Below are 14,475 nucleotides of genomic sequence, written 5' to 3'. Positions count from 1 at the left end.
GGAGCAGAGATCCCCGCAGGTTAATAGAGAGAGTGAGATAACAGGAGTGAGAGGGTTAATAGAGAGTGTGAGATAACAGGAGTGAGATAGGAACATCTCCTCCTGGATTACAGTAATCCCTTCATTGTAGCGTCAGGTACCAGTCTCTGCTGACAGAGGACGATGGAGGCCGCTGATCGCCGCGCTGCGCTGCTGCTCTTCCTACTGCTCTCTCACGGTAAGAACATCTTCAATACATCATAAAATATGTTCAATCACCTGTTACAGGATGTGTCATTGGTTTATATTTTGTATCTTGGGTAATATTGAATCTGTGGGACGAAAGTAAAACCAGTAAAAGTATTCAGTCTGCCAAATGTTTCAGAAGGATTTATATTATATTATAGTGTTTGATGCATTTCAGTATTCATCACTTTAGTTTAGCAAAGGGCTAAAGATGGTAAAAATCACAATTTATAAATTGATATTAAATGTTGAGTTTGAGTCAATCAAAATGACAAAGAAGTAACAAAACATTTAAAAAATAACTAAAATAAAGTGAAGTAAAAACAGCACACCTGTAATTCCACTTACAATGTGCATGTTTTATTACACATCCTGTTTAATGTGCATGGTTTATTAATTCCTTCATTTGTCTTCATGCCTCTCGTTGATGCACGGCTCAGCGCTGATCTCCGTGCAGCTTCAGGAGGTAAGCAGTTATAATTATAACTTACATTTTTTAAAAAGGGAATCAGGAGGATGTTTGATAGAGATCTGCTCTGTGGATTAACCTGGGTCTCCTGCAGGAGGAGGCAGTGCAGGAGGAGGATCTGCAGGAGAAGACGGTGCAGGAGGAGGATCGGCAGGAGGAGGATCTCGAGGAGGAGGCAGTGCAGGAGGAGGATCTGCAGGAGGAGGCGGTGCAGGAGGAGGCGGTGCAGGAGGAGGATCTGCAGGAGGAGCAGCAGGTCATTGAGTCGTGGACGTCCAACGTGAAGGCCTGCACATGTGACTGTGAATCTGCTGAACAAGCGACACGTAAACCCCCCCTCCTCCAGCCTGAGTTGCTCCCCCCCTCACCCCTGCCGCATGCTCAGCTGGACACCTGCATGCCAGGTGAGGTCACATGACCCTCATGACATCGCCATGAAACCTCCCCACTTCCTTACTGACATTCACACAATATGTTTTAATATGCTAATGAGGCTAATGCTAGCTGTTGGTGAGGTTAGGGGAACAGACTCAGACGGACACATCCACAGCAGGAGGTGAGAGAAATCACCTCCTGCTGGATGTGTGTTTAGAGGTTTTCTGAAAGAAGACTCTCATGAAGATGTTATAAAAGATAAACAGCCAAATCCTCTGGCCCTCATATTGATCTTATCTGTTTGTCCCTGTCCTATTACAACCACATATCTCTAAAAGCCCCCCTTCTCATGAGTCTCTCAGAGAAACAGAGCAGTTTCAGCTGTGTGACGAGGCACTGTATTCGTTTCCTCATGAGGAGACACATACAGGAGGACCTTGTTTTGCTGATGCAGAACTGCAGCGCGTCTCTCCTGCATGATGGTCTTCCTCACGGTCTGGATCTGAGATGAAGATATAAAAGAAATAAAGAACTGAGAGGCCGAACAGATAATCTGATTACCTGCAGGAGGGTGATGAGCAGATTAGGAAGCCCAAAATAGGGCAAGGCCTTCGCTGCATGATACTGCAGAAAACTTGTGGCCTCATCATGCAACCTGAACCTGAACCAGTCTGATTCAGGTCTGTGCCAGAACCAGTCTGATTCAGGTCTGAACCTGATATACATGAAGGAATTCCGCTCAGTATACTTTATTATTACATAGAGGCAGTCTGCGACTGCTGCTGACCAGACCTTCTGAAACCTCTTCCTGCTCCTAAGTCACATAGAGACTCATTACAAAGCTAACTACAGCTGGCTAGTTGGCTATCGTGCTAACTCCACCGTGCTTTGTGTGTCCACAGAGTGTCCATACCACCGGGCTCTGGGCTTTGAATCTGGATCTGTGACTTCGGACCAGATCAGCTGCTCCAACCAGGACCAGTACTCGGGCTGGTACTCCTCCTGGCTTCCCCTCAAGGCCCGCCTCAACAACCAGGGCTTCGGGTATGTCCGGACCCCTTTATAAATATGATATTTGATTTAAATATGAAACTAAAGCTGGTGTTTGCATCAGGTGTGCGTGGCTGTCCAAGTTTAATGACATGCACCAGTGGATCCAGATCGACCTGAAGGAGGTGCAGGTGATGTCGGGGATCCTGAGCCAGGGCCGCTGTGATGCTGATGAGTGGGTCACCAAATACAGCATCCAGTACCGCAGCATGGAGACCCTCAACTGGATCTACTACAAGGACCAGACAGGGAACAACAGGGTGAGTGACCGGGGACATGGTGAAAATGTCAGAACAGACATACACATGTTAGTGAAACTTTGTTTGATAGGAACTCAGTGATCTGCTGGTTCTACTGCTCCTTCATTGTGGTGTAGACCATCGTGGAAAGTAACTAAGTACATTTACCTCCTCAATTATGAAGAGCGGCGAGGTTTCCGGTCTTTGTTGGCGCTTTGGGGCACCTCTGCAGTGCACATGAGGTGGACTGGCACCTCTGAAGATACCAGTCACTCTCTACATTTAATTGGTCCAATTGGGACTTGAACCTGCGACCCTCGAGTTACAAAGCTAGGCAGAGCTACTGAGAGTTTGCTGTGAATGCCGTCAGACATGTGGAGCCTCGCCCCGCTCACAGTTAGCCATCATCTGCTTCACCCTAAGTTAGAGACTGTCAGCTAACCCTAACAACCTGAGAACTATCTGTACCCTGAAGCCTGCAGGTCAAAAAGCTGTTTCACATGAATCCTGCCACTGATCCAACTTTACTAACTCACGGTAAAACAGATTTAGGCTTTTTACAAAGCTCTTCTTGCCGAGAATGCAGAAAAAGTCAGTCCTGCATATTAAAACAGCTTTAACTAAAGGTGTAAAACGTCACCATCAACAGAGGGCAAAGTGAAACACAATCAGACACACAGACGAGAAGACATCAGTCTGAGATGAGGAAACAAGTGATATCAATATATAACAACAGTACACATGTAAACAAGTGTTGGTATTGAAAGATCCTTTTCAGTTTTCGCTGGTACAGAAAAGAGTTTCCTGTTTAGTGTATACCTCAGTATAGTCAAAATGATAAAGAGTAACGATAGAAACTGGATCCCTCCTCCTCAGGTCTTCTACGGGAACTCGGACCGATCCTCCACGGTACAGAACCTGCTGCGCCCCCCCATCGTGGCCCGATACGTCCGCCTGCTGCCGCTGGGCTGGCACACCCGCATTGCTCTGAGGCTGGAGCTGCTGATGTGCATGAGCAAGTGTTCCTGAAGAACTCACAGAAATCCACATCCTGATGGTCCACAACCCGCTCTGCAGACCTGATCCAACATGTCCCTTCATCAGGACCTTCATCTCGTCTGTCTTCAGAGAGGCTTTAACTAACCGAGTCTGGGAGAGCGACATATTTGATGGACTATTTATTTGTCCTGAAGTCTGTAAATACTAAATTGGACACCTGAAACCTGTAATCTGGAGTCATGGTTCCATTAGGATCTGTGCAGGAGTGAAGACGTGAGACCAACAACTACAACAACAACAACACAATAAAAAGTCCTGCAGGTTTCAAATGAATGAGTTTGTTTTATTGAGATTTACTGTAACTGGTAAACATAAAATACCAAAAGGGTAAAGCATGGACCTGTGTGTGTGTGTGTGGGGGGGGGGTACACTCTCATGATACACACTCTGGCTATGCTACTAATGATCTGTGTCTGTATTAAAAGCACATACTGGATTCATTTAAACAGCTGATAACATCACACATCAGTATTAATATAATACACAGTGTTCCTTCACAAACAACAATAACCCTCACAGAGACATTTACCGTGTGGGGAAAAGAGAGCGCACGGTCCTTGAATGCACCACGACTAGTTTGAGTCTTCACACACTTTGCACACCATGAGCAGTGATGAACAGGAGTTTACAGGCAGTGGGGTTTAATATTGCTGAGCCATACCATCTCTTTAAAGTGCAACATTAAAAAAGCTCCCGTTCATTTCTGCCTATCCCTCTCCTGGCACTTCATCTGGACAGAACCAGATATAGAAACAGATCCTGCCTCTGGGTTCAGGCTGATTGAAGTTAGTCCTGAGTGGCTCCGTTTGTGCTATCAGATAAATCCGTGCAGTGATTCCTGCCGCTGCATGGCACGCAGAGCGGATGGAAAGTGTGAGTGAATCGAAGCAAGGGAAATAGAAGTAACTTTGAAACCTATGCATAAATGGGTTTGAAGGTAACCTGTTTGGACTGCACCTTGGCAAATAAAAGAAGATCTAGTATGGCAAATATTTAGCTAGCTCAAAGCAATGGATGAACAAAAGCACACAGCTCAAAGAAAGACACAGTGATAGTTAGTAGCTTAGAGTAGTGGCAACATGGTTAAAGTAGCTGAAAGTGTAAACTAATTATTTAGATTTATTGGACACATATTGAAAAATAGATAACCTAAGGACATTAAGGAATAAAGTTTGTGAATCACTGCACTCAGAATGGCTTTGAGTTCCTCTCAAAAGGGCGGTGGTGGCAAAGTCCATAGGGGCCAAGTTGTTACCGTGGTGTCCCTGAGCAAGGCACCGTTCCCGACACTGCTCCCCGGGCGCCGTACATAATGGCAGCCCACTGCTCCTAACAATAGGATGGGTCAAATGCAGAGACTTGTCCAGCAGTGGCTCAGTAAGTAGGGGCTTGGACTGGGAATCGTAGGGTCGCCGGTTCAAGTCCCCGTACAGACTTGAAAAAATATGGAAAGTGGACTGCTACTTGGAGAGGTCCCAGTTCACCTCCTAGGCCCTGCTGTGGTGCCCTTGAGCAAGGCACCAGACACCTCCAATCCCCCCTCCCCATTGCTCCCCGGGCGCTGCACAGTAGCTGCCCACTGCTCCTATGGGTTAAATGCAGAGGACACATTCCACTGTGTGTGCTCTGCTGTGTGCATGTATGTGACAATAAAGAGGGCTTCATCCTCCGGTTCTATCTATCTACATACTGTACAAATCCATGTGGTATACGTAACTACAGCAGCTAAACTTTATTTACAGTTTTCTAACTGATTGAACAAGCAGAACCACCGGGACTGGGTTTATAATCTTTCTGGTTTAGAGAGAAGCAACAGACACTTCCTTGAGTGCTGGTAGAGAGGATATTTATCATAACAATAAATTGCATCCTTTAATATCAACTTTAAAACACTGTATGATTCCCCCTCCATGGTTTACATTAAAAAGAGCTCAGTGAATAATCTCAGATCCTGTTCCTGCCCAGAGGACCGTGAGTAGGGTCTGTACACGGTTAGTTATTGTGTTTTATTTGGGATGATTAAGGTGCATATGTTATTTTATATCATATATATGAGAACATTATTTGCACATACAGTGCATGAGATGTGGGTATTGAATGTGAGTAAGTGCATTTCAGGTCAGAAACAAAAGAGGCAGTGCCTCCCTTTCTCCAGCAGAGAGCGCTGTTCATCTCAGTTCATGGCACCATAGTGTCTCAAATGGCTGCATTAAAAAATGACCTAAAAACCCTTTAAAAAAGGACAACAGATCTAAGCGTTACAGATTGTCAGTCCCAACTCGTCTATATTTTAGAGACAGCTCTGACCGAGCGTCTGGGACCAGAAGACACCAAACAGCGAGACACTTGATGAGATGAAGACACGGCAGTGTGAAATCACAACCTCCATCACATCACTCTGCTTCAGATACTCATCAGGAAATACTATGCAGAGGACTATATCTCTATATCCAATAGAAACAAAAATACATAAAGTAAATGTAATCTATCCATTTATATATATATATATTTACCTTATAATACAAATCATAATCAGAATTACAGAAGCAGTAGTATAAAGACTATCAAACATAAAAAATGAAGACAGAAGGCTGTAGCCCGTTTCACAAGCAGTGTTTAAAGTTTTGGGATCTGTGTGTGTGTGTGTGTGTGTGTGTGTGTGTGTGTGTGTGTGTGTGTGTGTGTGTGTGTGTGTGTGTGTGCGCGTGCGTGCGTGTGTGTGTGTGTGAGCAGTCAGCAGTTGTGTGTAACGTAAGAAGACGTTAAGGGGGCGTCTGCAGGGCGATCACAGAGCCGTCTCCTTCAGGTCGTTGAGGTTCGGCATTCGGGACCGGGGGGCCCGTCCAAAGCCGTGACCGTTCTGGCCCCCCTTGCTGCTCATCTGCTCGGGATAGGGGTTTCCTTCTGGGCGACCCAGAGCCGACGAGTGCCAGCCGGCCTCCAGCTGCCCGGGCAGTGGGTAGGCAGTCTGTCGGCTCTTCAGCTGGGGGGTGCTGACCCCCGAGTGGCCCCGGCCCTCTGGGAACCCCTGAGAGGAGGCCGGGTTGGGCTGGTAGCGCAGGTCTGAATGAGCGTTCTGGTTGGAGGATGAGGACGTGAGGTGCAGAAGTTTCCGCAGAGACTTCAGGGGCTGACTCTGAGACAGACAGGAAGAGGACCGATGAGGACCGCGGACAAAAAAAGATAACAAATCGATAAACTGTGAGAGGTAACATGCCTCAGGTGTTTCTACCAGAGGCCTGGAGCCCTGCGAGTTTCCAGCACTGCACTCTCCTGGAAAGAGGTCTAAGATGATGTTGCTGGGATTTGCTGGAGCCACAGTCCCAGTTTGGGGCTTACTTCCCAGAGTTCTCCAATCACCACTGAAACACATCTTCAGATCCGTCCCATGCCCTCTGTGTTTCCCAAGCTCCTCCTGGTCCTTCTCCCTGAGGTTACTATCGCTTGGGATTACTTGTTTGTCCCCCACCTCATTGTCAGGTTGGATAGCTACCACCATCCTGTCCTTCTGAATCTGGAAGTCCTACAGAATCGTAGCTTTGTCCTTCTCAGCCACCTTTGGAAGTGCCATCGTTTTTTACCTTGGTTCTTCCAGCCCAGAGTCTGCACAGACGTTCCTGTAAACTATTCCAGTCACTTGGTTATGGCTCTCCATGCTTGTTGTACCTGCCTGCGTCTTACACCTTGCTGTCCTTCACTTCAAACATCGCTGCTATAACCCGCTCCTGCAGATACACCCTGTACAACATCAGGAGGATACGTCCCCTGCTGTCCCAGGAGGCAACTTGGTCCTGGTCCAGGCTCTGGTCATCTCACGCCTTGACTACTGCACCTAATGTAATGTAATTTAATGTTCTTGTGCTGCCTTGATCATTGCTTTTGAGCTGTGCATTTCCAAACACTGGTATGATTATGGTTATTGGCATTTCTTCTATCTGTCGTTGGTACATACCAACAAGGGGATCACTCTACACCCTCCAGCCCTTACTGTACGGTGTCAGGGTGCTAGCACTTTGTACTTTCAAGTTTTTGTCTAGGCCTAAGAGCCGGGTCATGACACAATTTGGTTCTTGTCTGGGATTTAAACCCGGGACCTCAACCATGTTGCCTTCTGGTAGAGACACCCCTTCAGTTGAGACCATCTTGCCTCTCTTAGCTTTCAACAGACCTCACTTATCCAGTCCTCATGATATCCAGACATCACTGCTATAGAGCCTAGTGATCTGGATCAGTGAGTTGATGTCACCTCGTTCCTGGCATAAAGCTTGAGGTCATCAGATAGAGGAGGTGGCAGATTGTCACTCCACTTCTGAATCAGTATCAGTGGCCACGCTTACTCATGATCTGACTGAGAGGGTTCAGCCCTAGAGTTAGAGTTACATGATGGTCACTTGTGCAATTGTCTCTGGCCTCCAGGGTCATCTTACACAGTCCCGTTGAGTTGTGGATGAAGACTCCTAGAGTTCTGTTGATCTTATACAGCTCCAAGCATTCCTGTAACCATGTGTGCACCAAGTTGTACAATTCCTAGTGGATTCAGGTGGTACACAGGTGAGTGCATCTGGTCTGACTGTGTGGAGTGACTGCTCCGTCCACCAGTAGCTGATGCTATCCCACTTCTCAGGAATATAAAAGACCCCAGCAACAAACTGTTCTGTCTGCTGCTGTCTGGCAGGCGGTACTGCAGCATCAGGACCAAAATCACCAGACTCAGGGACAGTTTCATTCCACAGGCCATAAGACTATTAAACACCTGAGCTCTGTAACGGGCCTCCATAATCCAACACTTTTATCTGGTTGCATCACACAACTTATTGAAATGTATTATCTTAATAGTTATTAGTTGATCAAACAGTAATTCATTGGATTTCACTGTACAATATTTAACCTTACATTCTGTTGTATATTTTATTCGATTTGCATGTACATAGAATCCTGCCTTACTTGATCACTTTAAACATACTCTGCATCATTTAGCTTGTTGTGTTTATTTATTTTTCTGGCATGTATATACTTCATCCGCACTACTTATAGACTGGTCCCACAAAATGGTCCAGATCCTTGTTTTGTGTTTGGTGTCCCCTGTTTTATTTTGAAATGTTTTCCCTCTGTTGTGTCATGTGTTTTACTTCCTGTCTTTTGGTTTTCCTTGTGTCTGATTGTTTCATTGTTGTCACCTGTTGCCCTGTGTTTCTGCCTCCCTCCCCAGCTGTGGCTTGTGTTGTGATTAGTGTCTTTGTATTTAGTCCTGCTTTCCCTTGTGTTCTTTGTCAGTTGGTTGTCTTCCTTCAGAGATTCTACATATATACATAGAAAGAGCTAAAGGCCAGACTGGATGGACGTCTGGAGGCCAATAGGTCTAGAGAGGTGTGGGGAGGGGTGACAAAGATCACAGGCTACAAACAGTCAAACACGGCTATGGAGGGGACCCCTGAAGGTGTGAATGAGCTAAACCTGTTGTTCAAGTCAGGTGTTTTTCAGCTTTTAGAATATAGCTTGCCTTTTGTTTGTACCCATACCTGCCTCCCTTTGTTACTGCACTTGGGTCCTGTTTCCCCAACCGTGTGACAAAAATACCTGCACTATTTTTACTGTAATTTAAACTACTCTGTTTAATTTTGCACTATTTTTTGTTTTATTTTTAGTTGTTTTTTCGTATTTTGTCTTATGTCCTATTATAACCTGTTGCATTGTTGGAGGAGCTCAGGTCCTAAGATTTTCATTGCCATAACTACACTGTAGCTACTGTGCACATGACAATAAAAAACCCTTGAACCTTGGAATGATTTGAGCCATGTGCCTACTCATGACCCCAGTTGCAGGTTGGGTAAAGAGCCCATTAGACAGTCCAGCATATAACAGCAGGGTGTTAGATGCAGGTTGGTGCGGCTTACATGGAGCACCATAGTGTACAGGATCTATGTATTGAGTATTGGCTGGAGGTCCCAGGGTCGTTGGTGTCACCTCCAAATGTGGCTGAGAACAGCAAAGCTGAGATATTGTGGGACTTCCACATCCAGACTGATAGAATGTTGATGGCTAACCAGCCGGACATCATGGTGGTGCAGAAACAGTAGAATAAGGCAGTGGTGAAAGACCGAGCATCCCTGGCTTCACCAGGAAGAAAGACCAGGAGAAGGGAAATCTCACTCAGAGGACTCAGAGACGAGCTGGGGGAGATGTGGAAGGTGAAAGTGGTTCCAGTGGTGACCAGAGAACTACGGGCTATATCCCCAAACTGGGACTGGGACTCCGGCAACTCCCAGGAACAACATCAGAAACCTCTGTCCAGAAAAGCCCAGTACTAGGAACAGCTGAGATACTGCAGGACCCTCAGGGCCCCTGAAGGCTCTGACTGGCTGTATTTTCTTACACACTTTATTATAGGAGCTGTCATTACACACTCGCAATGTGGAAAACATAAAGTTTAAAGAAACATTTTTCAGAATAATACCTGTGTTTTTTCTTTGAGACTCACCGGAGAGTGTGAATCTGAACGTTTCTCAGGAGGCCAGTCTTTATCCCGGTCCTGGTCCCGGTCTCTACTCTTGTCCCGGTCTCTACTCTTATCCCGGTCTCTACTCTTGTCTCGGTCTCTACTCTTGTCCCGGTCTCGGCTCTTTTCCCGGTCTCGGCTCTTGTCCCGGGTCCGATGGCGGCTGCTCTGGTGACTGGAGGACCTGGAGGACTTCTGGAGGATGTTGTCCCCCCCTTCATTGGGAACCTTTCACACAACGGGAGCAGATATCAATAAATAGGTCCAAAATAAAAGTGTCATATGACCACACTATGTGAAGGAAAACCAGACACAGATTAAAGGTCTTAGTCCTTTGGAAACCTCAAGAGAGTGCTTCAGTGCTTCTTCACTATCCCTGAAGTGAGTTTTTTTCCCATGAAAGTTATCCTAATTCTGATATAAATTGTTGTTAATTCAGTGAAGTCATTAAACAAAATCATATACCATCCTTGAAAGGAGAGACCCCTTATGAATTATTAGTGTATTGTGTGTATTCACATACTCTACTCCTAACACATCGAGCATTATTCTCCTTGACTATGCACCTGCCTGCTTCCTCCAGGCCAGAAAGCATTTATTTGTGCCCATCCAGCATCTGAACAGACCGCCACTTAAAAAAAGAAATGTGAAGGGGGTAAGAGGAAGACGTTGATGGACGCTCTGTTGTGACGTTGGGAGGGGGGGGGGGGAGTGATGAGTCCTGGGAGCTGCTGACATTAACCAAAGCCGAGTTAATCAGCTGAAAACCAGCGAGATCCATTCATCTAAGGAATACCTCCCCTGAATAATAATCACCTACCATAACTCTTTAAACGTTTGAGTTTTTCTGGCATACCCAGTCAACCAAAAATCCACAAACAGGAAAGTTTTCATGAATCAAGTAAATGGGGGCCACGTTAAACAACGCCAAGATTTTAAGAAACTAGGTCGGAGAGATTTTGAAATACTTTCCCCGTAGATGGATGAGAAAAAAACCAAGCTTTCTCCAAGAATTAAAGATAAAACTTATGAGGGGGGAGTTTTCCTTTGAAACAATTCAATGAGATGAGATGAACATTTCCTGCACCGATGAACTGTCAGGATCTGATTGCCTTCAGGACTTTAGTGAATGCATTCTTTATAAAACCACCTGAAGGAAGCAGAACATGGATGCTGCAGGGTGAGGGCAAGAGCATTTGGGGTGAGGGCAAGAGCATTTGGGGTGAGGGCAAGAGCATGTGGGGTGAGGGCAAGAGCATGCAGGGTGAGGGCAAGAGCATGCAGGGTGAGGGCAAGAGCATGTGGGGTGAGGGCAAGAGCATGCAGGGTGAGGGCAAGAGCATGCAGGGTGAGGGCAAGAGCATGCAGGGTGAGGGCAAGAGCATGTGGGGTGAGGGCAAGAGCATTTGGGGTGAGGGTAAGAGCATGTGGGGTGAGGGCAAGAGCATGCAAGGTGAGGGCAAGAGCATTTGGGGTGAGGGCAAGAGCATGTGGGGTGAGGGCAAGAGCATTTGGGGTGAGGGTAAGAGCATGTGGGGTGAGGGCAAGAGCATGCAGGGTGAGGGCAAGAGCATGCAGGGTGAGGGCAAGAGCATTTGGGGTGAGGGCAAGAGCATGTGGGGTGAGGGCAAGAGCATTTGGGGTGAGGGCAAGAGCATTTGGGGTGAGGGCAAGAGCATGTGGGGTGAGGGCAAGAGCATGCAGGGTGAGGGCGAGAGCATGTGGGGTGAGGGTTAGAGCATGTGGGGTGAGGAGGAACAAACTGCTGTACCATGCGGGGGGGGCAGGACTGAGGAGCTCTGCTTTGATTGACTCTCTAAACATGTGTTGATGGTGGGGGGTTTTCCCTCTGAGACAGGCAGCTAGAATACACACAGCAGGGGGACACAGGAACTCCATGCACATCTCCACAGGAAGAAATGTCCACACATGTCGCAACACAAAAGACCCCCCCAGAGGACGCTGGGTTACCATCTGAGGCTTCTTTTTCTTCTTCTTCATGGCTCTGAAGAAGCCTTGCTTCTCTTTCTCTTTGGACGGCTCCGCTGGGTTCAGAACCACCGTGTCCGGACCCGTCCTGACAGCAAACACAGACCAATACTAATTAAGCACATGTTGGACCCCCAGTGACAGTCGGAGGAAGTTCAGAGAAGCAAAGAGCCTTGCCCCCCTGCGTCTGTGCGCTGTGAGAATAAACAGAGATACTCACCAGGGATCGAACGCCGGCCCCTGGCTCCGGCTCGGGCCCCGGCCCTCATGGAAGGAGTTGTCCGGCCTAGGAGACGGGACTGCTCCACAAACAAAAACCAAAGGAAGTCACAAACTGTGTTTCCAAGAGTGATGCCATCTGTGTTCGATAAGACATGATAGTCCCTGGTGACGCACCCCCCCTCATAGGAACCCAATATCAGTGTTGGTCCGAGAGCTTCAGTGTGTGATGGGAATATGTGATGGGAGTGTGTGATGGGAGTGTGTGATGGGAGTGTGTGATGGGAATATGTGATGGGAGTGTGTGATGGGAATATGTGATGGGAATATGTGATGGGAGTGTGTGATGGGAATATGTGATGGGAATATGTGATGGGAATATGTGATGGGAATATGTGATGGGAGTGTGTGATGGGAGTGTGTGATGGGAGTGTGTGATGGGAATATGTGATGGGAATATGTAATGGGAATATGTGATGGGAATATGTGATGGGAATATGTGATGGGAGTGTGTAATGGGAGTGTGTGATGGGAATATGTGATGGGAATATGTGATGGGAGTGTGTGATGGGAGTGTATGATGGGAGTGTGTGATGGGAATATGTGATGGGAATATGTGATGGGAGTGTGTGATGGGAATGTGTGATGGGAGTGTGTGATGGGAGTGTGTGATGGGAATATGTGATGGGAGTGTGTGATGGGAGTGTGTGATGGGAATATGTGATGGGAATATGTGATGGGAATATGTGATGGGAGTGTGTAATGGGAGTGTGTGATGGGAGTGTGTGATGGGAGTGTGTGATGGGAATATGTGATGGGAATATGTGATGGGAATATGTGATGGGAATATGTGATGGGAGTGTGTGATGGGAGTGTGTGATGGGAATATGTGATGGGAGTGTGTGATGGGAGTGTGTGATGGGAATATGTGATGGGAATATGTGATGGGAATATGTGATGGGAATATGTGATGGGAATATGTGATGGGAATATGTGATGGGAGTGTGTGATGGGAGTGTGTGATGGAGTGTGTGATGGGAATATGTAATGGGAGTGTGTGATGGGAGTCTGTGATGGGAATATGTGATGGGAATATGTGATGGGAGTGTGTAATGGGAGTGTGTGATGGGAATATGTGATGGGAATATGTGATGGGAGTGTGTGATGGGAGTGTGTAATGGGAATATGTGATGGGAATATGTGATGGGAGTGTGTATGGAGTGTGTGATGGGAATATGTAATGAGAGTGTGTGATGGGAGTGTGTGATGGGAATATGTGATGGGAGTGTGTGATGGGAATATGTGATGGGAATATGTGATGGGAGTGTGTAATGGGAGTGTGTGATGGGAATATGTAATGGGAGTGTGTAATGGGAGTGTGTGATGGGAATATGTAATGGGAGTGTGTGATGGGAGTGTGTGATGGGAATATGTGATGGGAGTGTGTAATGGGAATATGTGATGGGAGTGTGTAATGGGAATATGTGATGGGAGTGTGTAATGGGAATATGTGATGGGAATATGTGATGGGAATATGTGATGGGAGTGTGTAATGGGAATATGTGATGGGAATGTGTGATGGGAGTGTGTGATGGGAGTGTGTGATGGGAATATGTGATGGGAGTGTGTAATGGAATATGTGATGGAGTGTGTAATGGGAATATGTGATGGGAGTGTGTGATGGGAATATGTGATGGGAGTGTGTAATGGGAATATGTGATGGGAATGTGTGATGGGAGTGTGTGATGGAATGTGTGATGGGAATATGTGATGGGAATATGTGATGGGAGTGTGTGATGGGAGTGTGTGATGGGAGTGTGTAATGGGAATATGTGATGGGAATGTGTGATGGGAGTGTGTGATGGGAGTGTGTGATGGGAATGTGTGATGGGGAATGTGTGATGGGAATGTGTGATGGGAGTGTGTGATGGGAATGTGTGATGGGAATATGTGATGGGAGTGTGTGATGGGAATATGTGATGGGAGTGTGTAATGGGAATATGTGATGGGAATATGTGAGGGAATATGTGATGGGAATGTGATGGGAGTGTGTGATGGGAATATGTGATGGGAGTGTGTAATGGGAATATGTGATGGGAGTGTGTAATGGGAATATGTGATGGGAGTGTGTGATGGGAATATGTGATGGGAGTGTGTGATGGGAATATGTGATGGGAGTGTGTAATGGGAATATGTGATGGAATATGTGATGGGAATATGTAATGGGAATATGTGATGGGAGTGTGTGATGGGAATATGTGATGGGAGTGTGTAATGGGAATATATGATGGGAGTGTGTGATGGGAGTGTGTGATGGGAATGTGTAATGGGAATATGTGATGGGAATATGTGAT

The 14,475-nt window shown here is 46.5% G+C and overlaps 2 protein-coding genes across 2 annotated transcripts in view; one reads left to right on the top strand and one right to left on the bottom strand.

Moving 5' to 3' along the window:
• Window positions 1–18: 18 nt before the first annotated feature.
• LOC134863837 (retinoschisin-like) lies at window positions 19–3,706 on the top strand. Its single transcript, XM_063882566.1, has 6 exons — window positions 19–217; window positions 666–691; window positions 789–1,098; window positions 1,972–2,113; window positions 2,184–2,379; window positions 3,235–3,706. Exons 1-6 carry the CDS (start codon window positions 163–165, stop codon window positions 3,385–3,387), a joined length of 882 nt encoding a protein of 293 aa, XP_063738636.1. The 5' UTR covers window positions 19–162; the 3' UTR covers window positions 3,388–3,706.
• Window positions 3,686–14,475, bottom strand: part of LOC134863836 (cyclin-dependent kinase-like 5) — a 50,018-nt gene continuing 39,228 nt past the window's right edge. Inside the window, 4 exon segments of the mRNA XM_063882565.1 lie at window positions 3,686–6,553; window positions 9,896–10,141; window positions 11,885–11,990; window positions 12,123–12,201. Coding sequence (XP_063738635.1) covers window positions 6,203–6,553; window positions 9,896–10,141; window positions 11,885–11,990; window positions 12,123–12,201 — 782 coding nt within the window. The 3' untranslated portion in view covers window positions 3,686–6,202.

The sequence above is a fragment of the Eleginops maclovinus genome, chromosome 4 (assembly GCF_036324505.1).
Source record: "Eleginops maclovinus isolate JMC-PN-2008 ecotype Puerto Natales chromosome 4, JC_Emac_rtc_rv5, whole genome shotgun sequence".
NCBI classification, from domain to species: Eukaryota; Metazoa; Chordata; class Actinopteri; order Perciformes; family Eleginopidae; genus Eleginops; species Eleginops maclovinus.
This window is presented reverse-complemented; position numbering and strand designations above follow the sequence as displayed.

Bases quoted from the DNA above. Each gene is read 5' to 3' on its own strand.
- LOC134863837 (XM_063882566.1), top strand. From the start codon at position 163: ATGGAGGCCGCTGATCGCCGCGCTGCGCTGCTGCTCTTCCTACTGCTC. The intron at 218-665 runs GTAAGAACATCT...TGCACGGCTCAG, and splicing joins CTTCCTACTGCTCTCTCACG to CGCTGATCTCCGTGCAGCTT. The intron at 2,380-3,234 runs GTGAGTGACCGG...CCTCCTCCTCAG, and splicing joins ACCAGACAGGGAACAACAGG to GTCTTCTACGGGAACTCGGA.